Source organism: Rhinolophus hipposideros (assembly GCF_964194185.1).
Source record: "Rhinolophus hipposideros genome assembly, chromosome: 8".
In the NCBI taxonomy this organism is placed as follows: domain Eukaryota; kingdom Metazoa; phylum Chordata; class Mammalia; order Chiroptera; family Rhinolophidae; genus Rhinolophus; species Rhinolophus hipposideros.
In genome coordinates, this window is record NC_138054.1 from 41,171,595 (window position 1) to 41,197,667 (window position 26,073).

At 31.9% G+C, this 26,073-nt stretch overlaps 1 protein-coding gene across 1 annotated transcript in view; it reads left to right on the plus strand.

Annotated features, from left to right (window-relative positions):
* Positions 1-26,073, plus strand: part of LRRIQ3 (leucine rich repeats and IQ motif containing 3) — a gene marked incomplete at both ends in the record, with an annotated part of 135,673 nt that overhangs the window by 71,719 nt on the left and 37,881 nt on the right. The window contains one exon of the mRNA XM_081056713.1: positions 16,011-16,137. Within this exon, the coding sequence (XP_080912839.1) occupies positions 16,011-16,137 (127 nt within the window). The remainder of the gene's footprint in view (positions 1-16,010; positions 16,138-26,073) is intronic.

Here is a 26,073-nt window from a genome sequence, read left to right on the forward strand (position 1 = left end):
ATATGGAATCTAAAGAAAAGACTATGTGAATGAACTAATCAGAGACAGTTTTGGGGACGCAGAGAAAAAACCGAGAGTGGTTGTCAGTACTTTTTTTAAAAAACAGGTGAATTTAATAGCATTTTATCTGTTGTTTTTTTAAAAATGTTTTGTCAGTTTCTGTTCCTTGTCTAAGTAATCTAGCTTGAAACTTGATTCATTATGACTCCATAGATACCACTAAATAATTTATATTTAGGATTCAGTAAGATACAGAACATATTAGAATTCTATTAATAAGGTCAAATGAAAGTCCAGGAAGTATTATAGTTAATGTTGAATGTGTTGTTTTATACATTTTAATTATTTTTTGCTTCAGTTTTATCAAATTTAAAAAATAATTTTGTATGTTTATTTGGCTTCTTGTTTACATTGTTGAATTATCATGAAGAATACTAAAAAAAAACTGATAATAGATTTTTGAAAACTTAAATTCTAAAACACCTGAAAAGTTTTAATGATTTTCTCAGGTCTCTATTATACTAATTATGTTGGATACTTCATATTTTTGACATTTCATTATAACTCTGACAAGCACTACTGAAATTGTATTGTCAGCTCTACAGTATATTTATAACATCTCTACTGAGATATAATTAGCATAACACAAAGTTAATGTATTTTAAGTATACAATTCAATGGTTTTTAGTATATTCACAAACTTTTACAGCCATTACCACTATCTAATTCCAGAACATTTTTATCACCCAAAAAGAAATCCTGTACCTATTAACAATAATTCCTATAGCAACCATTAATCTATAGTCTGTCTTTATGAATTTGCCTCTTCAGGACATTTAATATAAATGGAATAATAAAATATGTGGTATTTCGAATCTGGCTTCTATAATTTAGCATAATGCTTTCAAGATTCATTCATGTTGTAACATGAGTCAGTACTTAATTTTTCTGGCTAGAAAATGTTTAATTGTATGTACCAATTTGTTTAATCCATTCATTAGTAGGGTTGCTTTCAAAGTATGGCTATTATTAATTAAGCTGTTATGAACATCCATATACAAATATTTGTGTGGACATATTTCTCAGTTTTCTCGGGTGTATACCTACTAGTAGAATTACTTGATGGCATCTTAATTCTACATTTAAATTTTTGAGGAACTGCCAAATGTTTTCTGTAGCAGCTGCACGATTTTGCATTCATATCATCAATGTATGAAAATTCTAATTTCTCCACATGCTCACCAGTACTTGTTATTGTCTATCTTTTTTATTATAGCCGTCCTAGTGGATATGAAGTAGTACTTTATTATGGTTTTGATTTGAATTTCTCTAGTGACTAATGGTGTTCAGAATCTTACCATGTATTCATTAGCCATTTGTACATTTTCTTTGGAGAACTATGTATTCGAATCCTTTGATCAATTTATAATAGGTTGTCTTTTTATTGTTGAGCTGCAAAAATTCCTTATATGTTTTTGATAGAAAAGTCTATTACGTATATGATTTAAAATTATTTTTCCCATTATGCTGATGATGTTCTTCACTATTTTTTTTTGAATGGCTTAGGTGCATTTTATGGGTTTTCTCACTTTTGTAATGGTATTCTTTAAAGCACAAAATTATCAGCACTTTTTGAATAAAAGACCATTTTTGAGAAAAAAAAAATAAAGCACAAAATTACTTAATTTTCATGAAATCCAGTTAATGTGGATTTTTTTGTTTTGGTCACATATTTTTCATGTCACATCTGAGAATCTGTTGTCTAAACCAACAGCTCAAAGATTTATTTCTGTGTTTTTTGTTTTTTTTCTGAGAATTTTATAATTTTGGTTTTAAATTTAGGCCTTTGATTTCTTTTGACCTAATTTTATGTAGTATAAGGTTTGAACATCATTCTTTTATATGTGGATAACCAATAGGTCAGCACCATTTTTTGAAGAAAAAAAAAAGATAAAACCTCATCTTTCTCCTATTGAATTATCTTGGTACCCTTGTCTGAACCCATTTGACCATATTTATTTCTGGGCTCTAATTTCTATTCTGTTGTTCTATATGTCTACCCTTACGATCATTTTGGCATTGTAGAATTTTTGTTATTTAAATAATATAATACTGAAGAAAAAAGCCCAATGTCTTAAAAATCTTCATAGTATAGTTTGATTATTGTGTTATGCTTAAGATTTAAATCTATTCTAAATTTTGTATTTTATATCACTACAATTCAAATTAAAAATTTAATCAACATGCAAACTCCTCTCCCATGTGCAAATGATTTTTATTTATCTCCAAAGTTTTGAAAACTTTGCAACTTTAATATTGATGATTAAATAGAAAATTTGGTGTGGAGAGAAATTTTCTGAGAGTTGACAAATGGAAAGAATATTCAAAGTCCTTAGACACAATTGATGATTTTCTGATATACCACACTGATTTATCCTACTGATAGACCATATTTTTTAGTGCAAATTTCATAGCTTTTATAATCACACAATCAGCTTTACCTGTATACTTTAAAGGCATTATATACATGACATTATATTTACATGTGTGTGTGTGTGTGTGTGTGTGTGTGTGTGTCTGTGTATATGCATCGGTATAGATTTTTTTTTATGAGTGTTAAAACTTTGTTTTAAATTTTAAGGTCTATGCTCTAACTTTAGTGCTTTTTTCACCTCAGCATATTATGGGAAAATCAAAAGAGTAGAATCTTTTGCTCTTTAGGAATTTCTTGCTTAGATGAAGTAATAGAATAATGACTAATATTTCTATATAATTAAGCACCACATGTGTAGTGGAACATGCAAATAAATTGAATGTCAAGAAAGAAAAGATCAAGGGTAAAATGAAAACAACAACAACAACAACCAACCGCATGAACAAAGCTGTGGAGGCGAGAATTAGTTTGGCACAGGTGTAAATGGAAAGAAAATTACCCTAACTATGTTAAGAGATTTATGGGAGGAATTGTGGAAACTGAAGTTGGATAGGGCTGTTAATAGACATATTCATAGTCACTTGAGTTCTTAAAATGATTATTTGGCAAAAAAAAATGTCTCTTTATACATTTTAATACCATATGTGCAGTTATACCTATCAAATCACTTACAATTAACAAGTTCTATTTGTTATTCAAACTTTTGTATAGGATAGTGGACAACCAGATGTTAGGATGATTATTTAATTATTTTAATTATGAAATCTTATACCCATCAGCCTAAAGTTTTCTAGGTAATGAAATGTCATGGACAAATGACAAGAGAATGTAGCAGTTTTCTGGAGTCTAGATGAAAGTGCATAATAGAGGCTGTAGATTTCAGTAATTTCTGAGCCTTTTATAATTGTGTTTCAGTACCTTTTCAGTTTTGTGCTCATTATTCTGTTCTAAACAGTATACTTCAGCTGGTTCAGTCTCTTTACCTTTCTCTTCAGTCTCCTTGTTCATTCTTACCTGTTTGCCTCACGTTATAATATTATCTCCTTTTTTAACATCTGCCTAATTCATGTTCCCAGTTTCTTCAAGATGCTTTCCAAAGAGCTCAACCTTCTGATAACATCTACAGTTTTCAAACTATCAAATTGAAACTTTAACATACATTTTATCTTGAGAGTCAAAGTAAAGAAAACACTAACTAAAGCCAAATTGGTTAGGCTGAGAAGAGTTTGGACTTGGCCACAGAGCAATACAGGAAACGGGCTTTTTGTAGCATTAGGAACTAGCAAAGGATGGTCAGTTTGGTAAGTAGTTTCATATCCCATAAGTGCGGTAAGCTGCATTCTCTCTCTGTCCATCTGGCAAACACCAGTTGACCGTTTATATAATTCATACAGTCATTTGTACACATGGGAAGAAAGTATGAAAAGTTGAGCTACATTGAAATTGGGTCAGGCTGAGCTAGAAAGCTGGTATTAATATGGTCTGTCATCAGGTATCAAAGCTAGGCACTATGTTGAAAGACTTTCTTAAGAACAAAACTTACATTGAAGACTGGATTGCTAGAATGGAGGCTTGGGGAATGGCCCAGGGAAGATGTCAAGTTAGAAATGGGAAACATTGCAAAAGCGTAACAGAGTGATGAAGGCTCAAGAATGAGATAAAAACATAATTGTCAGGACTATGTGTTAGGCTATAAGCAAAGGTAAATTGTGGACTCTAACTATTGGTCTGGAGAGTCTTATTGTCTCCTATTTTAGGTCCTAGAATTGGATGGAGAGGAGTCTGTATGTTGGAGATTTCGTAGTACTGGAGGAGGGAAAGGGTGATTATAGCAATAGAGGTTTATATCTTTATATAAGATATATAAAGATATATCTTAGATATATATAAAGCTATATATAGACATATATAGACATATATATATATACATATATATATATATATATATAAAGATATATATGTAAAGATACATATATAAAGATATATATATATATAAAGATACATATGTAAAGATATATATATATAAAGATACATATAAAGATATATCTTTATATAAGATATATCTTACATCTCTATACCAGCAGCTTTACCTTCAGAAGAGAACCATTGCTACATATTGTGAGATTCCAGTATTAGAATTAAGCTCAGGAAGATGAACTATATTTGATCTTGTGAATCAGTCAGCCTCTTTTTTGAGAGCAAAGTCTTCTTTTTCATAGATAGGGCTAATATAGTATAACAGCATCGCTATATGTCCTCTCTCCAATTCACCTCCATTCCAGCAGATTTCCTTCTTTATACAATTATGCCATCAAACAGTTTCCATCTCAGAGTAGGCACTGCTTTTGTTTATTCATCTTAAATTAAGTTCTTGGCTCGAAGGCCAAAACCTCCTCCCTGGAATCTGATCTTTACTTCCTCTCGTTAAAGAATGAGATTATTTCCAGAATTATACCTCATTATTTGTTTCCCTCTTCACTTCAATTTGCAGTATTAAATAAAAGGATGAAGTCCTTGATGTGACCCAAAGATTTGTTTTCTTTTAATATGAGATGAAATTAATTTCTCTGATTCAACTGGAATATTATTACTAATATTTTTTGGTACATATTTCTATTTAATTTTATTTATATACTACTTCCTTTGAAGGTGACTGTTTTCTGTGGATTTTTTTTTTTTTTTTGGCTGTAGGAATTTAAGCACTTCATGGCAGGTTGTATTTTACTTGTTTTTGCTACCCTTTACCTAGCACAGTGATATGCACATAGGAGGCACTCAACAAATATTTACTGATATAAAATACTATTTGTTGCATTTAAGGTAAGTATAATCCAAAAAACTCTACTTATATTGAGTTACAATTGATAACACATGGAGTTATTTTAGTGTATTTTCTGAAAATATTTATCCAGCATACTACTGTGAAAAGAGTAGCTAACAGAATTCTGGTTATCACTGAGTTTTGTTTTTTCTAATGTGGGCAGGAGCAATTAAGGTTATCATTGAAAGAAGATAGATTAAAAATAAGGTGCAAGTCAAAAATAAAACATAGAATGTAAAAGGATCTTACAGCGTTATGAGCTATGTAAATAAGGTGGCTGTATAGCACCATGGACAGCGCATTGGACTTCTAGTGATGAGCTATGTCAATAAAACAGGTTTTTTTGCCAGTCCTGTGACATTAGAACACCCTCCAAAATAGAAAAGGTAAAGGGGTTATAATACACTGTGGTCATTATAATAAACTCATTATTATAGAATTGCTATAAGCTAATGATATAAAAAGAATAAAAACAAATTATGTAGGTAAATTAATGAATAGTAAGTACTTAATGGGTTATTAAAGAAAATGAAAATATTTTGCTAGATAACCTTAACTTTCACTGAGTGGTTTTTTCCGTTGGTTTGTTTTTTGTTATTATGAGAGATAGGATACTTGTATAGTGGCAATTGATCTGCTCACTATGCCAAGTAATTTTTCCCCCAAAATCTTAAAAATGCTGACATAATCTTGAAAATAGTTCAGAGATACCATTAGAGTTTTATACAGGATCAATACTTCTTGAAATTGATGCATAGTCCTTATGTGTGGAATAGTATATATTCACAACTTCTAAATATTTATAGGAAATGCATATGCTCATTTCATAAGAAACATCTTAGTGGAGAGTAGAGATAGAAGAAAATAATGTATAAAGCATGCCTTTCCTTCTTTTAACTTTTGAATTCACTGAAATGTGAAAAACCTATCATTTGCATTTTTAGGTTTCTTCCTATCATATAGAGAGCCATGATTATTAGAATTCATGAGCATCTATGCAAATCTGGAGCTCACTGTCCACAAGGCAGAATGTAACGTTTGCTGACTATCATTAACTAATGGTACACCTCGAGAGTTTAACAGTATTTTTTTCATCTTTAAACTTTATTACTGTATTTTTCTTCAGGGTAAAACAAAATTATGGGTCAATTTTCACTGAAGTGGGCTGGATTTATGTATTCACTTCTCATCAGTGTCAAAAGGAATTGTGCACATCATTCCCTGGACAACAGCATGAAAACCCATCCCTGATTGGACAGTAGGGATGTCGGCTGTTCACACAAGATAAGTGTAAAGTTGAAAAGAGAAATACACTTAGTAATTCATCCAAGACAGCATATTTTGACAATTTGAAATTTGCATAAAAATGTTCATGCAATTATTTGCTGCCTCCTACAAGAAAGCTAATATACCATTTTTAAATCCCGTGAAACATACCATCATAAAAATTGCTTTACAAAGACTGCTAATGAAAAACTTTTCAAGCTGTCCATCTCTTTCTAATAAAAAATTAGCAAGATCAATAAAATGACCATTCTTTACCATTTATTTCGAATGAATTTTTATTTGTTGAAGGTGGGAGTGGCTATTTCAGTGTATTTCAATATTGTTGTAAGCCTTAAATGATAACGATTTGTGTTTTATGACTCATCTAGAAATTTATAGGTCTGAATTTTCTCAAAACAAATTTAGACACCCTGTCTTAAAATATATGAACTTTTAAATCACGTGTCTTCTCTGGTCTATTTAAGATAGTTTTAGAGATATTCCATCCAATCCTGGATTTTTGTTGACGGTATTCACCTAGAAAGCCCAGAGAGACTCAGTGAATTGCAGGCCTTTCTTTTTATTTGTTTTTGTTTAATAAAATATAAGGATTCTGACAATACCTACTTTAATAGCTTAAGAACCTAAAATAAGCCTATTTGTATCGTTGAAAGTTTGGTAATTACAGTTTTGAGTAGTGGTATCCAGGTGCAGGAATATGGGCTTCATGCAAGTAATAAGCATTTGGACCATGGCTGAAATATTTCCAATAAGAGCAGTAGAGCTAAGATTGTTAGGGAAGCTGTACCCAAGTACACTGAAAAGTCACCCAGACTTAGATTTGTACTGAGGCCGAACAGCCTGTAGGCTGACTACCAGGGTCAGTAGTAGCGCTCACTAGATCTCTCTCTCTCTCTCTCTCTCTCTCTCTCTCTCTCTCTCTCTATATATATATATATATATATATATATATATATATATATATATATATATGTATATGTATATGTATATAGGCAGATGTATTACATAATTCGTCTACTGTATAATCCACCTATTAAATAATCCACCTTTTGCTCAAAAGGTGGATTCCAGTAATTACTGGAATACATGTAGCATTTGGAGAGAAGGATCATAGTTATACTGCATTTGAAATAGTTATTTTAGTCCTTAGTATTGCAATAAAAGTTTATATGAAGCGGCATTCACTAATATTTTGAACTCCCAAAATGAATCTATTACTCTCATTTACACAAGGCTAAAACTTCAATTTTGGAAAATTAGTAATGGATATTGAATCAGTTTGATAGTTTATCAATATGTATTTACAAAAGCATATTTAAGTTGGTGCTTTATTTTAGAAATATAATTATATATATATATATATATATATATATATATATATGACTACTATGTTAATTTATTAAGTTTTTTATGGTAATATAACCCCCCTTCTCATATTCTAAACCTTAATTCAAAACATATAAACTATCTAAAATGCTGCATTTGCTTAAGCTGTTTAGGGTATAGAAGGTCAAACTAAATATCAGGAAAATGTTTGCAGGCCGCATCTGTTGCTTTTCTCCTCTGTTCATAATATAGACAGTGTTCAAATATACCTGGAAATACAGACTCTTGAGCTATGGACGTGTATTTTACTATTAAGAAAAAAGGTGTTTTTTTTTCATTCTAGAAAATTCTGTTTCATTGCCGCTCATTAAATTTTGCACCACCATAGGACTTGTCTCATTTGGACATTACTTAAGTAGCATTAACTTATATTACTAATTCATACTGCATCTTCTTCATTTCAAAATGGGTAGATTTACTAATTGGAAAATATATTTTTAACCAATTAAGTTAATAAATGAAGTTTAATAAAATACATATATATATATACATATATATATATGTATATATATATATATTTTTTTTTTAAATCAGGAAAGTGTTTAGCATTCAGCTTATGCTTTTTACTTGTGTTTTCCTCACTTTCAATGTCTTTATCTTGCTTCTCATGTTTTCCACATTTTACATAGAGGATAAATCATTAAATACTTATGAAGTATTTTGAGATTTATAGAACTTAAGTATTCACAAAATAATAAGTTTGTACGTATACCTGGCATGGTGCTATGGATATGATTGGCACTTAGTACATATTTGTTGAATAAACTAATCAAATTTCTCAATCTTTTTTTGTTCTTTGTGAGTTGGTACTGTAAGAGAGGTTGAAGAATCCAAAGTGGTGCAGGGGTATCAAGATCAGTAACCCCAATCCTCGTCCTCAGAGTATAATTTCTTCTAGGAGTTAGAAATGTAGTTAACTATGATAAAGGTTGAATGCAACACATGCTTTGACAGTTATAAACAAAACTATATGTACTGTGTGGAGTTATACTCTTTTTAAAATGTGATCTGTAGGTAAACCAGATATGGAATTATTCTCAATTATTATTATATAATGTGTTGGCTGTTAGTATAATCAACATATTAGAAAAAATAATATTGTGAATATAATTGCATTGTCATAAAAGTAATAATCAAATACGTTTCTGGAGAAATTTTGAAAGAAACAAACCTGCACACTCTGAATTTTTCTCATTTTCTTTATTTTTCCTAGTATCTGTTTTTATAATTCATAGCACAGCATTATATTCTCTTAACTTGAAATTATAACCTACCCTAATGTCTCATGGAAGTTTTCAGCAGCTCTTTTTACTGGGTTTGACTGCTGTTATTTCCAAGTATCCACTGTCATATGGAAGACAAAGAGTGGGCCTCAGTATTTACACTTGGCATCTCTAATCTCGCTAAGGATAGACTTTAGATCTTAAGTATTCTTGAACTGAGGGAGTGTGTCTTTCTATGATGCTTTTTTCCCATGTGTTTCTTAATTGGACATTTGCAGCAAAACATAATATTCAACCACCCTTATTTACTTTGGCTACTTTTTTGTATAGAAGAGAAGTATATATTTTTATATATCTATTATATGTCACCTGTATTTGTGTATCTGGGTAATTTTTTGTGTGAATTCTTTTCCCCATGTATCAAGAATATTACTGCTTCTAGTCTTTGTTAAGATAAAGATTGAGATCAAATAGTAGTAGCGGTTTTTCAAGTAGCAGTTAAACCTGACAGTTGTTTATAGGAAGTATCTTAAAAAGCATCTTTTTATTATAAAACTTCATTTTACATCATGCACCTTTGTCCGTGGTTTTCCCTGTTAACCAGCACTTATTCTTAAAAGCAGAGTTCAAGAGGTACTTCCATGTCTGTATCACTACATATCAGCATCCCCTCTGTTGAAGGCTTTGCTCGCTAAACTAGTGAGAGGCTTGTGGCCAAATACTAGAGCTCATGGTTTTCATTCAGACAGAAAAAGGACAACTCCTCTGGTTTGGGCTATAGCATATTCCTAAAGTTACCCCTTTGACTATTCTGTGAGAAACCTAAGGTCTGGATTACCACTTTTAAAGATGATGTCATGGTTGGGAAGAGGAAAGAAAACAAAAACAACAACATCAAACAAACAAACAAACACAATAAAATGTGGTAGGATACCAAGGGTCTGGTGACTTGGCTGTAACTCTAAAGAGGATTTGGGTATAATCCTTGAAATGGAGCCTTTGTTATGTAATGAACAATACATAATATAGACAAAACAAACACTTGTTCAGGTATAAAATACTATAGATAATGTAGGAATAGATAGATAATGTAACAATGAGTCTGTGTTAACAATCTGCTTTGATCAAAGACTTGTAATATCCTTTAAAGTTAAGGCCTCTGGTTTGCATAATACATCATGTGAAAACAAACACAATCTTCAGAACACTAACTAGTTGGGAAACTCAATGAAGGGTAGAAAATGAATCTTGATTTTCAAAGACAGACTTTAGTATAAAATATTTACCCTTGGTCTTGAAAGAAGATAGAGAAAAGAAATTGTTACCTCTGTTACCATTTCTCAATTTTTCAATGATAAATTATCATAACTCTTGGGGGAAATAAATATCTAGTAAAATCATCCATCTGATATTTGACAACCAGTTACTTATTATTTAGTTTGTCAATTACAGGGAACCTCAGAGCTCCTCAGTTAATCTATTCCAATTTTCAGTTAGCACTATGATATTTTTTTTATTTTATTTGGATGAGATTTATTAATATACAGATGTCTCTTCTCCATTATAGACGAGTTTTCTTTGATTCTCCACTCAATACCATAAAAGGAGAGTTCTTTCATTGCCATTTTTTTTCTCTGCCTTATCATAATGTAGAATCAACAAGATAGATAGATAGATGTGCCTGAGTAAAGATATAATTATTCTTACAAGATGGTTATGTTTATGCTTTTGTGTGTATGTGTGGAGCACATTGAACAATGATAAAAATCGATGAGGCTCTAAAAATGTCTAAAAATGAGGTGAAGTTGATATACATGATATAGAGCTTAGAAGAAGGGAGTGGGAGATTTGTACAGAGTTAGTGAGTGAAAAGCTTTGGAGTAGCTATAGAATATAGAAGATTTAAAGGTAAAAGAAAGGAATGTTGGAAAGTATTAGTTGGAATAGAGTTCTTTAGAAAATACAAGATAGGGATTTTCTTTTAAAATTATGCCTGGTTTGTTGGACTCTCCAAAAAAATTACATTTAGTTTTATATTATATAGAATCAAATTTCCCAAACTTCCACTTAATCCTTCTAGTACTTCTCTTCGATACTATATGTTCAACATTTAATAAATAATTATTGAGTATCTGCTGAGTACCAGGAGCCATTCTTGGCACCAAGTAAACAAGGCAAGCAAAATCCTTTTCCTCATGGACTAGATTACAAATAATAATAAAAATAAAACAACAACAACAGAAAAACAAGTGTAAACCAAGTAAACCAACAAATAAAGTTGTGATAAATGTTATGAATGAAATAAAAACAATGCTGAAATAGAGAATAGTAGGAGGAAGCCTATTTTTGATAAGATTGTTTTTGATAAGAATGTTTTTCTGCAGAGATAATATGTAAAGTTAAGACCTGAAGGATAAGAAGCTAGCCAAGCAAAGTTTGAGAAAGAGAGTGTTCTAGGCAGAGGGAAGAGTTTGCACAAGGACCTGAGGAATATGGTAGCTTCTTGTATATGAGTTGGGTTCAAGGGTTTCAGTGAAATCCAGTGTGGCAGGAGTATAATGAACAAAGTCAAGTAGCATGAGGTGGACTTGGCTATGTGGTCAAAGGTCATATTTTGCTGGGTTTTTGTAGTTCACAGTAAAGACTGAGCATCTTGGACAGCCAATAAGGTTTTTAAAGCTAAAGAGAAAACGATCAGATTTACCTTTCAACAAATATAAATGTCTTGTAAGAGCCAGGGTGAAGGCAGAGACTAACAGGAGACTATTTGTGGTGGGAAGCGATGATTATAGTTTAGACAAGAGAAGTAAAGTGAAAATGGAGAGAAGTGTACAGATCTGAAATGCATTTAGGATCTAGAATTGACAAGATTTGTTGATGGTTTAGATGGAGGGTTTCAGAAAAAGGATAAAATAGAGAACAGATGCAACATTTTTATGGTTTGGACAAGAGAATGATTTTACAAGATGAGTAAGATGGAAGTTGGAGGCGGTGAGAAGCCTGAATCTCTTTGTTACCTCATTTCTATTCTGAATTTAGTCATGGCTTACTTAAATAGAGGTTACTTTAAAAATTGTTCAGTATGTAGGCTGCTGTCTTTTCATTTTCCGGGTTATTGATAATCATTTGAAAATATGTTGCCCTGATCTGATACAGTGCTTTAGCTATAGTTCTGATCAGAAACGAATATGATAAAACTCATTTCCCACATTCTAGATGAAATACGTAATACAGCAAAGCATGAGGTCATCACACAATGAACATTTAATTAATTTTCTCTTAACTAAAATATCTTAGTCTCTTATCACTCAGGTTTTTAAATTACATTGTGTATTGTAGTGATTAAATGAATTTTGCTGACTGCACTATTTATTCCTATTAAACTTCATTTGTTTAATTTGATCTATTACTCCAGTCTATTGATGATATTTTAAATTTCTCTCTGGTGTTAACTGACTTTGTTCTTTTAGTACCTCATGAAAATTTGATAAGCATTTTTTTTTTTTTTGATAAGCATTTTCTTTATATTTTTATTCAAATCATTCATATAAGTATCAATCAGGATAGAGCTAAGAACAAGGCCACATATTATGATATTAGAGATCTCCCTTCAGGGTGGCATCGTTTTATTAATCCTTACTCATTTCCGTGTGATGACTCAACATCTCTAATCTCCACCTAATCATATTGTCTTTTCATAAAGAGTAAAAGCATTTATCAAATATTGCTGAAATGTAGGTTTATCCTTTCAAGGATATTTGAATATGAATTAATCTTGAGCCTGTTAAAAATGGAATTATGTCTGATGTAATTAGCGTGTTGTCAGTTTATACTGCTCTTTGGTGATGATCTCTTTCCTAGATGCTAACATCCTTAAAATATGTCCTAAAATTATTGAGGACCAGTGTTAGATTTAAGGCACTATAATTAATATACTTTCTGATATTGAAAGCAAGATATGTATTAGGTTATTCCCAGGCTTCTGATAACTTTTCATTCTCCATAATTTCAAACATTAGTCAAAAAGTGGGCGTATCCTTCCTTTTCCTTCTTTCAGTGCATATAACAGAAAAGCACATTTTCTGTACCTTGGCAGCCTGTGTAAGCCTTCATTTAGGGCTTCAGACGCTGATCATCTTCCTATAGATTTGTTTCACTGTCACATAGGCATGCTTTGTTATGAATTCTTCTTTATAAAAGCCACGGAAGGGAAATTTATTTCAAATTATGACAAATGGTGACATGTAGATATATGAAAAATGGTAAGTGGGAGAACTAAAGAAAATCTCTTTCTGAAAGCAACTAACTAGTTACTTATTTAATTTCAGGACTCTTAAAGTTCATGATTTTATAAATTAGCTTTATTTGTGACAGAGATCGGATACTCAGATTTGACAGGTAGATGCAAACTTTTTATTTTTAGTTTTCTTATTCTATCAGGGGAAGGTCTAGGAATAAGGAATAGGAATAAAAGAATAAGTACTAGTAAAAACAGAATTGTTAAACATATCCTTACATTCCACTTTAATTATTTTCTCATGGGTAGACTATAAGTGTGAGATCTAGAAGAAAGAAAGGAATACAATTTGAGCTGATTCTTAACATATGATGAATTGCATTGTTAACAGAGACAGAAATAGATTACCAAAATAGACCAAATTCATAGAAGTACGAAGATAGAAGAATGATGATGTAATTTGAAGTGTTAAGGTGGTGCAAGTTGAAGACGACTGATGGGCAAATTTGAGGTTGAAAAAGCATTTGGAATTGATTGTTACACATTTGGTTACAAAACAGTTGTCTACATTTTTTGTCATACTTTATTTAATAGAAATAATTGAACCCAGATGAAAATAGAAGCAACATTGCTTAAAGTCACATTTTGATAATGTGTTGATATTGTGTATGATTATTATAATTTTTCTTGGCAACCTTAAGAAAAATTTCTAATTATAAAGAGAATATGTAAGAGAATGAGTACCTGCTTATTTGTTTTTCTGGCAAAAAGTGTCTTTTGTTCATGTAAATACTTAAAAGAAATTGTACTGTGTAAGAATTGATTAGTGAGAGTTTTTCATGAAGAATAAAAGCAGATTTATTCCAGGACCAGTTAGTACCTGTCATGAGCATTAAAAAATTCTTGCACAGTGAATCATTGCATAGAGACAAATTGTTTTCAATAAATAAATTAGCAAGCATCACATGTAAAATTTAAGAGATGGAAACTCAAAAATATTTAATTAATTGTATTTCTATTGTGTGGGATAGGAATTTGAGCAGAAAATTGTAAATACAGGGGACCAAGACACATACATCCAAATGTCTCTGCTAAATAGTAGAATAAAGGATATTTGTCTAAGTGGACAGGTCAAGGTAGGGGAAATATGACAATGAGTTCTCTATTTCGAAATTTTATCAGATATCAGGTATCAGAGAGTTTAGGTGAATTTCCTTTCCTTGGATGAAGTAGTGCTATTCACCGAAACTAGAAGTAAGTATTAATAGGTTTGGAGGAATGATATGAGTTCATTTCTCTTGACCATGTGATATCTGTGAGATTTTCCAGGGTGAAAGAGCATGGTTGTTATGAGTATTACATAAATTAATATCTGTACAGAACTTTAAAACAATGGCAAATGACAAGCACTCTTCAAGTATTCCATAAACAAATATACAAAAACAAACATCTCAGAAAGGAGATATATCTGAAAATACATGTATTTGTGAGTCTTCAGAATTTAGACCAGTAGTTCTCATCAAGGAAAGCATAATACATGAGAAGGTTTTTCAAAATACAAATATATATCCCCACCCAAGATTCTGATTTTTTTTTTTCAGAGCAGTGGCAGACTGTTGATTACCTACCAATATCTGTCTTATTCTTCTTTCTTGATAACAGAGACCCAATTTTATTCCAGGCAGCAAAGTACCTAGCACAAAAGGCTGCATTTCTCACCTTATCCATTGTAGCTATGGGTGGCCAATGAGATAAAAAAAACAGACGTTATTGGAAAGACCTCTGGGAAAGTTTCTTAAGATACGTGTACTGTGCCCTTTTCCCATTTTACACTTTCCTCCATCTTGCTGACTGAAATACACACATAGTGTTTGGAGCTCTAGCAGCTGTCTTGATTCATGAATAAACCTTGAGTATAGAAGACATGTAGATGCAGTAGGATCGAGATAACTTTTGAAAGAGCCTAGGTTCCTGATGACCTGGTAGATCCTGGGTACCAGTCCTAGATGGACTTTGAAGAGAGAGATACCACAGTATTATTAAATCATTCCCAACCAGTTTACAGACATTGTATAATTTACATCTGACAACACCTCCACTCTCAATGAAGCTGCTTCAATATTCTACTTGTTATTCCTTCCACACATATCTTATTCCATTTGTACATTTAAGACTTGTGGTAATTCTGGTCCCATTTTCCTTTCTTCCTGTTACTACCTTTCAGAGTTTTGCAAAATAATTCTGTCCCTTCTTTCTTACTCTGTATCTTCCTTCACGCTTTCTGGGCAACACTAAACACTTCTCTTTGTTAATTCCTTATTTCTCCTCCCCCTTCATTCCTTTAGTCCTGGCACCCTCCTGACAGGCTCCCCTTTTGCTTAATGTCTCTGAGAGCATTGTCCAAAGTATATCATTAAATTAATAGAAGAACAATTTATCAAAATTACACACAATGGATCTCTTTTAATCTTTTCTTAACTCTGCCTATCTCACAGGTTTTAGCTTTTTTTTTTAATGGAAATCAATCATGATGGGTAATACATGTGAGTCTTCTTTGAGAATTCTAAAGCATATATAAGAGATATTTTCATTGGTGACATTGCTTTTATTTTGTTTCCACAGAATACAAATTCTCCTCTTGGTTTAGAAAATTCTAGTGAACAGAAAAAACATGTTTCCCATATTTTATATGAATTACAAACAAAAGATACTGGCATAAAATCAAAACAATCAAGACATCTCATTCAAGGTTAGTTATATGAATTTTTTAATTGTAATTAGTGAATAGATTTTGGTGAAAAGTAACTACATTGAGTAGAAATTGGACATGTTAATTTTGAACTACAAATATAAGATTCCATGAAATATATGTTGAGCATTCTAGAAAAAAATATCCATATCTCATTCAACATTTTATAACTGTACATATTCACAAAGTTATTTCATAGGTATCAAGGATCTAATTTTTTATAGAGGTTGATAATTAGGACAAATATATGTTAGCAACTTTGTTACTAAAACGTTATGTGAGCATGGTACCTTTTTCAGCAGTCTGTCTAGTATGTGATCGATTAAATTATTTCAATAAACAATCATATGAAATTTCCTTTAGGAAAATTTGAACATAATTATTTTTGCTACATAAAAATACACTTCATTTTGTTGTTAACAAAATTTTGGTTATCAAATGTGTACTTGTATTTATTTTGTTTTTGCATAACTTTTTCTGATAAAATTATATTATGAGATGATATTTTTTTTCCTTACCTCTGTTGTTCACAGAAGAATCACAAAATCATTTTTGTAAAAACATTTCAAGGCTTTATAAATTTTATCAAGAGTTTCTCTTACACCTTTCTTGAATTATTGCGATAAAAAATTTAACATGAGACCTACCCTCTTAACAAATTTTTAAGTGTATAATACAGTATTATCTATAGGCACAATGTTGTACAGCACATATCTAGAATTTTTCCATCTTGTATAAATGAAAATTTATACCCATTGAACAGTGACTCCCCATTTTTCCTTCCTCTAGCCTTTTAATTCTTAAGTATTCAAATCTTTCTCTTTTTAAAAACTCCTGGTGGTGTCTTTATCACTGCTGATTTTTCCTGTGTATAAACTCATCTAACTCTGCCAGATCCTCATCTGTCAGTGGCTTTGTTTTTTATTTCATCATTTTTCCATTCATTTCATGAACTATATATTTCACAAAGCTCTGCATCTTTTATTTAAAAGCAATTTTATTTTTATCCAGCTATTCAACTCCTAGGCTTATAAACTAAAATAGAAGGAAAAGTAGTAGTGCCATGCTCCATACCCCCAACTCATTCTTCCTGCTACTCCAAGGAGATATCATTTAATAATTGTAGCTGACTCTTCTGTTTACTTGTATGTTTCCAAATAACATCTTTATTTTGCTAAAATTTTTTTTCAATTTTAGATATTATCTACAAATTTCCACTGTGAAATATAGAGATTTAATTCTCATAAATCCTTCCTAATGTACTTATATAGCCCCTCTTCTATTATCCCAGTAGAATTATAATATCCATATTTGGGGGTTAACTAATACTTAATGTTTTAATTATTATGACTATGTAAATACTACTCACAGCTGAGCCGTACAAGATATTAGGAATATGTTTGCTTTTATATACTACTATTTTTTTGAAAACATGCTTGAAAATCTCATACCATTCAAACCACTACTATCCCCAAGCATATATTTGTTTATGTATACATATATATACATATATGAATATCCGTATATATGAATATGCATATATATGTGTATATGCATATGTATGTGTGTGCATACACACACACACACATATATGTATATACACATATATATATCCCCCCAAGATATTTCTGCTTGAGTCCTTCATTTTGCTGATTTATTCAGGACTGCTTCTTCTTTAAATCTGCTGTTAACAGCTACAATTTCTTTAACTGTGATCTTGAGAATTCTTTTGTCTCTATGCAGTAATGAAACCCTTATTTCCAGGATTCTGTATCTTGTTTTTTCTTGGTTTATTTTCTTATTTTAGTGCAGTTTTCTTCATTAGTTTACTGAGAAATTATACATGGGAGGTTAATTGTTTAAAACCTTGAAAGCCTAAACATGTCTTTATGCTACATTTAATATTTGGATGATGATTTTACTGTGTAGAACTTCTTTCAGAATTTTTTCAGAATTGCTTTATTGTCTTTTAGCTTTTAGTGTTACCTTTGAGAACTCCGTTGCTTTTTAGTTCTTAGTTGATGTATATGAACTTCTGTTTATTTTTTTTTCACATGCAACTGGAAACATCTAGCATGTTCTCTTTTATAGCAGGTGTTCTGCGATTTCACGGTGATTTGTCTAATAGATATTTGTTTGTTTGCTACGGTGGATTTTCTTTCCATTCAGTTTATTGTGGTTTTTCAATTTGAAATATCCCTCAGTTCCAGGTATTTCTTTTGTGTTATTTTTGTGTGTGTGTGTGGTAAAATATATATAACACAAAACTTACCATTTAACAATTTTGAACTGTATATTGTCCAAGTTTACAGTGTTGTGTAACTATCATGACCATCCATTTATAGAACCTTTCATCTTCTTCAGCTAAAGCTCTGTGCCCATTAAACGTTAACTCCCAATTCTCCCCTCCCCCAGATCCTGAAAACCACTATTTACTTTGTCTCTAGAATTTGCTTACTCTAGATATTTCATGTAAGTGGAGTGATATAATATTTGTCCTTTTGTGACTGTCTTATTTCACTTAGCATAGTTTTTAAAGTTTATCCATGTTGTAACACATCAAAACGTTTTCCTTATTAAGGCTGAATAATGAATTATATGTAGATACCACATTTTGCTTATCCATTTATCTGTTGATTGACAGTTGGGTTGCTTCCACATTTTAGCTATTGTGAATAATGCTGCTATGAATATGGGTATAAAGATATCTCTTTGAGACCCTGCTTTCAATTGTTTTGGATATATACCCTAAGGAGGAATTATTGGATCATATAATGTTTTTAATTTTTTGAGGAACAACCATACTGTTTTCTACAGCAGCTGTACCATTCTATATTTTCAAATACAGTACAGAAGTTTTCCAGTTTCTCTGTATCCTAGCCAACACTTGTTCTTTTCTTTTCTTTTTTATGGTAGCCATCCTAATGTGTGCATGTGGTTTTGATTTGCATTTCCCTAATGATTAGTGATGTTAATCATCTTTTCCTGTTCATGCTGGCCATTTGTATATCTTCTTTGCATAAATGCCTATTTAAGTCCTTTTGCTCATTCCCTAATTGGATGGTTGGCTTTTTGTTGTTGTTGTGTTGTAGAATTCCCTTACATCCTTACATACTCTTGATATCGATCCCTTATCAGATACATGATGCATAAATATTTCTTTCCCTTCTGTGGGTTACCTTTTTACTTTGTTGATAGTGTCCTTTGATCCAAAAAACATTTAAAATTTTAATGAAATCCAGAGTATTTATTTTTTCTTGTGTTGCATGTGCTTTTGGTGTCATATCCAAAAAATTGCAAAATCCAGTATCATGAAGCTTTTGCCCTGTTTTCTTCTAAGAGTTTTATAGTTTTAGCTCGTATGTGTAGGACTTTGATCCATTTGTTGTTAATTTTTGTATATGGTATACAGTAAGGGTCCAACTTTACATTTTGGCAGGTGGACTCAAGTTTTCCCAGCACCATTTGTTGAAAAGACTAACCTTTCCCCCAGGTCTTTATACACATGTTGAAAATCATTAGACCATAAATACAAGAGTTTATTTCTAGGCTCTTACTCTTTTTCATTGATCTATATGTCTGTCTTTATATCAGAACCACAGTTTTGATTACCATAGCTTTGTAGCGAGTTTTGAAATGAGGAGGTTTAAGAACTTAGTTTTCTTCTTTTTCAGTATTACTTTCACTCTTTGGGGTTCCTTGAAATTCCATGTGAATTTTAGGAAAGATTTTCTGTTTGTACAAAAAGTGCCATTGTCATTTTGATAGGGATTGCATTGAATTTGTAGATTACTTTGCGTAGTAGCTTAGTAATATTGTTCCAGTCCATGAACACAGGATGTCTTTCCATTTACTTGTGTCATTTTAAATTTCTTTCAGCCAACATTTTGTAGGTTTCAGTGTGCAAGTATTTTACCTCATTGGTTAAGTTGGTTCTGTGTATTTGATTCCTCTTGAAACTATTGTAAATTGAACTGTTTTTTTAATCTCCTTTGTGGATTCTTCATTGTTACTATATAGAAACACAAATGATGTTTGTGTATTGGTTTTATATCTTGTAACTTTCCTGAATTTGTCTATTCATTTTAGTGTGTGTGTGTGTGTGTGTGTGTGTGTGTGTGTAATCTTTAAGGTTTTTCATGTATAAGATCCTGTTCTCTATGAACACAGATAATTTCAATTCTTCCTTTTTAATTTGCATGTCTTTTAATTCTTTTAGTGTTACCTTTGAGAACTCCATTGCCTTTTAGTTCTTAGTTGCTCTAAATGCTCTGGCTAGGACTCCCAGTACTATAATAAAGTCAACTGGTAAAAGCAGGCATCCTTGATTTATTCCCGATCTTAGAGGAAAATTTGTCAGCATTTTACCACTGACTATGACGTTATCTGTTGTTTTTTTTATGTGACCTTTTTGTGTAATTTCCTTCTATTCCTTGATAGTTTAATGTTTTGTTGTTTTCTTTTAATCGTCGAAGGGTACTGAATTTTGTCAATGTTTTTCTGCATTGACTTAGATGTTTATATGTTTTTTCTTTTTCTTTCTGTTAATGTGTACAATAGCCCCCCCTTATCAATGGGGGATATGTTTTAAGAACCCCAGTGGATGCCTGAAACTTTGGATAGTACTGAACACTATATATACTATGTCTTTTTTCCCTATACGTGCATATCTATGATAAACTTTAATTTATAAATTAGGCATAGTAAGTGATTAACAACAATAAATAATAATAAAATTAGAACAATTGTAACAATATACTGTAAAAAAGTTATGTTAATGTGGTGACTCTCTAACACAAAATATCTTATTGTACTATACTTACCTGATACTTTTTTGTTCAGGTCTCCTATTGAACATCTCTTGGATTTTTCAAATTGGTTATTTTATTTTGCTTTGTCATGATTTCTGTTTGATTCCTTTTATCATTTATATTTCTTTGTTGATAGTCTTATTTTGTTCATATATTGTTTTCATTATTTCCTTTAGTTCTCTGTCCATTGTTTTTGTCTCTTGGAGAATATTTAAAAGACATTTTAAGGTCTTTGTCCATAAGTCTGATATGTATGTTTCTTCAGGGACAAAGTCTGGGGATTTATTTTGTTCCTTGTTACCCTGTTTCTTTGAATATCTGTGATTGTCTGTTGAGAATTGGGAATTTGTAAAATAGATGCCTCTTCCGATCTTTGCAGACTTGTATGGCAGACTCTTGCTATTTAGATCAGCTCAGGAAGAAGGCTCCAGTTCTTCTTAGGTCCTTTGTGGGTGTGCACCCATCTGGGGCAATACGTGGATGGTTCTTTTCTTTTGATTTTCCCCAGGTGCTTTTAAGTGGCTTAATTTCCCAGCGTCCCTCCCCAGCTTTATTTTGGGGCCTTAGATTTTCTATTGTATTTTTCTGCCCACAATTGTTTACCCAGAAGTCTGGATCTGCAGCTTCCCTGAAGCTTTTAATGCACCATGGTGGCCACCATTTCCTGCTGTTGTTTCCATCCTGTGATCTAAACTATATTGCCATGTCTCTTCAAACTTTGAGTCAGGTGAGACACAAACTGCGCCCTCAAGCAGCCCAGACACAGGCTATACCATTCCAAATAAGTTCTGCTCTGCTCCTTCCATCTTAAGGGAGACAAACTAAAAATAGGCTGTTTTCTCCTGCATCGCGCTGGGGAAGGTGTGGGGAAGGGCAAGTGCAACTGCCATGGGATTTCTTACTGCTTTAAAAGTGGATTTTTCTTAGGGATCTCTTAATCTAGAGTCTTGGATGGCCCATCTGAGAATGGACTACTCATTGATCTAGTGCAAACCAACTGATCCAACCAAGCACAAAAAAATGTGTACTAATATTGGGAATTTCTTTCAATAAAATTTAAGAAACTTCTAAAAAATAAAGTGGATTTTTTTGATTGGATGTTTACTTACTTGCATAAATGTTTGACTCATTTTCAGAGTTTCTATGAAGTTATTTCAGTCATTCTGTAGTTACTTAGTTGATATTTCTATGGGAGGATGAGGTCATGGGGCTTCCTACTCTACCATCTTTAAGACTTACTATTTTTGTATTTATTTTATTATTGTTTCTGTTCCATTCTCTCTCTGTTTTTTAAATCTTTATTAAATTTATTGGGGTAACATTGGTTAGTAAAGTTATATCCATTTCAAGTGTACATTTCTATAATATATCATCTGTATATTGCATTGTGTGCTCACCACCCAGAGTCAGTTTTCCTTCCATCACCATATATCGAACCCTCTTTATCCCCTTCTACCTCCCCCTCACCTCTTACCCTCTGGTAACAACTGAAGTGTTGTCTGTATCTATGATTTTTGTTTGTTTGTTTGTCTTTTTCTCTTACTAGGACTTCTATTATTCAGATGGACCTGGACTGATCCTCTAACTTTCCTCTTTTTTAAATTATTTCCTCATCTCTTTTTTATGTTTGTTCTCTTTTCTGGGATATTTACTCATTTTTTTTCTTCTAGTTCTGTTTTTTAATTATTTAGTTAAATTTCTAAAATGTATACAGCTGTTCTTGGTTTATAGAGGCAATATCTTCTCTGCATCTCTGAGGATATTAATACCGTACAGATTTGTTTTTTGGTTTGTTTTTGTGGGTGGTTTTTCTGCATGTCATATTTTCCTATTCCCCCAGTTACTTTATTCTTAGAGCTTTTTTTTGAAAAAATGCTCAAGGATTACTTTGTTTTTTTTTTTTTGTTTGTTTGTTTTCTTTACTGGTATTTACAAATAATGTTCTGAAATGCTACTTAGAAACTCTTCATATATGTGTTTGGGTTTTATTGATTTGTGAGCTTTAATGTAGGGTAATAGAGTCCAGACTCTATTCAGGGACCTATGATACAAGGTTTCTTCAGAAGAAGAATCCTCCAGTATTTCCTATGCTGTATGAGTAACTGCCAGTGTTCTCAGCAAAACTTGATATGAAGACTTTTATTTCCCAGTTTTCGCCCTCATCCCTCATCCTTAATTGTACCTGATGTTCCTGAATCCAGAATCTCTTTGGTTTAATTTCTCCGGGAGGTGACTCTTTAGTATCCTGTCAGGAAAGAGGGGTCTAAAAGTCAGTCACCTGCTTACGTGTGGTTGCTGAAGGATCAGTTCATATATTAGGTTGGTGCAAAAGTAATTGCAGTATAAAAGATTGAAACTGATTGCAAAAACCACAATTACTTTTGCACGAACCTAATAATTGTGTCTTTCAAACAGTTCTTTAAAGTATGCTTCCACTTTCCCTCCTTTTTAGTGTTCATTGTGATTCAGCTTTCCTCTTCTTTGCTTCCCCACATCAAACCTTAAATATCAATTTTATAGTGTCTGTTGTCAGTTACCGTTTATCCGTCTGCTTTCTAGCTTGCAAATGTTTTCTGGTGTTGCTGCTGTTTTCTGCCTTTCTTTCTCATTGTTTTTGTGTGTTTATTTTATTTTTGATCATGGTACTGGGGAGCAAGGAGGGAGCAAAAAAACAAAAACAAAAACAAACTATGTTTAAACTATTTAATCCATTAGTTTTGACCTGAAATCTATGTTGGTATTTTAAATTAAACTAACTTGTATCTTCATTTTATGTTAGATGTGGAAAAGTAGGAAGGGAAGAAGGAGGGAGTAGGGAGTTTTGGGACAACTGTGTGTTCCAGGCAAGAGATGTCTGAACCCTTGGAAAACATCTCTCATAAATCATGCACAGTCCTGATTGACTTCCCTCTCAAGTAAATGCTTTGTGCAGCTACTAGCAATGGATTGTGAAAATGAAAATGCCTTAGCCATCCCTATGATGGATAATGTCACATTGTAACTTTTATTTATTGTATGTTTATTAGTTTCATGTGTACAAAACAATGTAATACTTAGACATTTACACCCCTCACAAAGTGAAAACCCGCACAGTCTACTACCCCTCTGACATCGTATGTAGCTGTTACAATTCCATTCACTGTATTCCCTATGCTCCCTAAATATTCCCTACTCCACATTCTGTAAAGAAAAAGCACACACTATATATATATTATAGTTCTAATGTATGTATATATAGTACAGTTCTAATGTATGTATATATAGTATAGTTCTAATGTATGTATGTATATATATATATATATAAAATAATAGTTGCCGTTCCATATTATTCAAGTTCACCTTCAAGTGTACAGAGCAGTGGTCAGACATCTTGCACAGTCCATGTAGAGGTCTCCCTAGTAAGACAAGAGCCCATCTGACACCCTACAAAATCTTTATAACATTATTGATTATATTACACAAACTGTATTTCGTATCACTGTGGCTATATTGTGACAACTAATTTGTACTTTCTAATCCTTTTATTTTCTTCCCCATTCCTACCCCCCTCCCATCTAGCAACCATCAGTTATTCCCCCCCTTACATCTCTGAGTCTATTTCCATTTTCTTTGTTCATTTATTCTTTTCTTTAGATTCCACACATAAGTGAGATCATATGGTATTTGTCTTTCTCTGTCTGACTTATTTCACTTAGCGTAATATTCTCTAGAGCCATCCGTGTCGTTGCAAATGGTAAGATTTCATTCTTCTTTATGACCGAGTAATACTCCATTGTATAAATGTACCACAGATTTTTATCCAGTTGCCTACAGGTAGGCATTTTGGTTGTTTCCACAATAGCCATGTCTTGGCTGTTATGAATAGTACTGCAATAAACATAGGGGTGCATACATTTTTTTGAATTAGTGTTTGGATTTCTCTGGATAGATACCCAAGAGTGGAATTATTGGGTCATAGGTAGTTCCTTTTTCAATTTTTGAGTAACCTCCATATTGTTTTCTATAGTGGCTTCACCAATCTGCAATCCCACCAATAGTGCTCAAGGGTTCCCTTTTCTCCACATCCTCACCAGCACTTGTTGTTTGTTGATTTTTTGATGATAGCCATTCTGACTGAGGTGAGGTGATATCTCATAATGGTTTTTATTTGCATTTCTCTAATGAACAGTGAGGTTGAGCATAAAACAAAAAGGCATCCTGCTGAATAAGTGAAGATATTTGCCAATGATACATCTGATAAGGGGTTAATATCCCAAATTTATAAAAAACTCATACAACTCAACAACAACAACAACAACAAAAAAAAAACACAAACAAACAAAAAACAAACAAATCCAATTAAAAAATGGGTAGAGGACATACAGAGACATTTCTCTAAAGAGGACATGCAGATGGCCAACAGACATGAAAAAATGTTCAACATCACTAATCATTAGAATAACGTTTAATTTAGTTTATTATTTCTGTTTTACAGAGGAGGAAAATTGAGTTTAAAGAGCTAAGATAATGTGTCCAAGGTCACATAATTTCAAAATGTCAGAGCTGGTACTATTTCCAGGCTCTGTTTCATGATTCAAAGTCTAATGCCCTTTCTATTTAACTATGATGTCTCCCGAGGACTGTAAATGTATTGCTATGAGATAATTAAATCTTATGCATGGGAATATGGTTGTATTCGATTAAGCTATCTGAATCTATGAAAACTAATAAATTCTGTCATTTTCTCCGTTAATCTGAATATTGTGCTACCACCTATTTTATATAAAATTATATTTTCCTATTTATTTTTAATATTTCAGATATTAAAAAGTCATAGGAGTTGAAAACTATCTTATCTAAAATAATAAATAAGAAATAATAAGAATTAGAGTGAAAACAACGTTTTTCTCATATTTCTTCCATTTAAATCACAGCCAATTACCTTATACTTGGTTTAACAAAATGGTTAATTTTAAAAGCAGCCAGATATTTTACTGATGTTGTTTGAATAGGTTATTGTTTTTTGGCATGAGTTTTTATCAATTCATTATTAAAAACTACTTTTTTTTTCACCAACTAGTATTTTCTGTTACTTTTCAAATACATTTTGTACATTTTCCTTTGTTTAATTTTTCAATTACAGTTG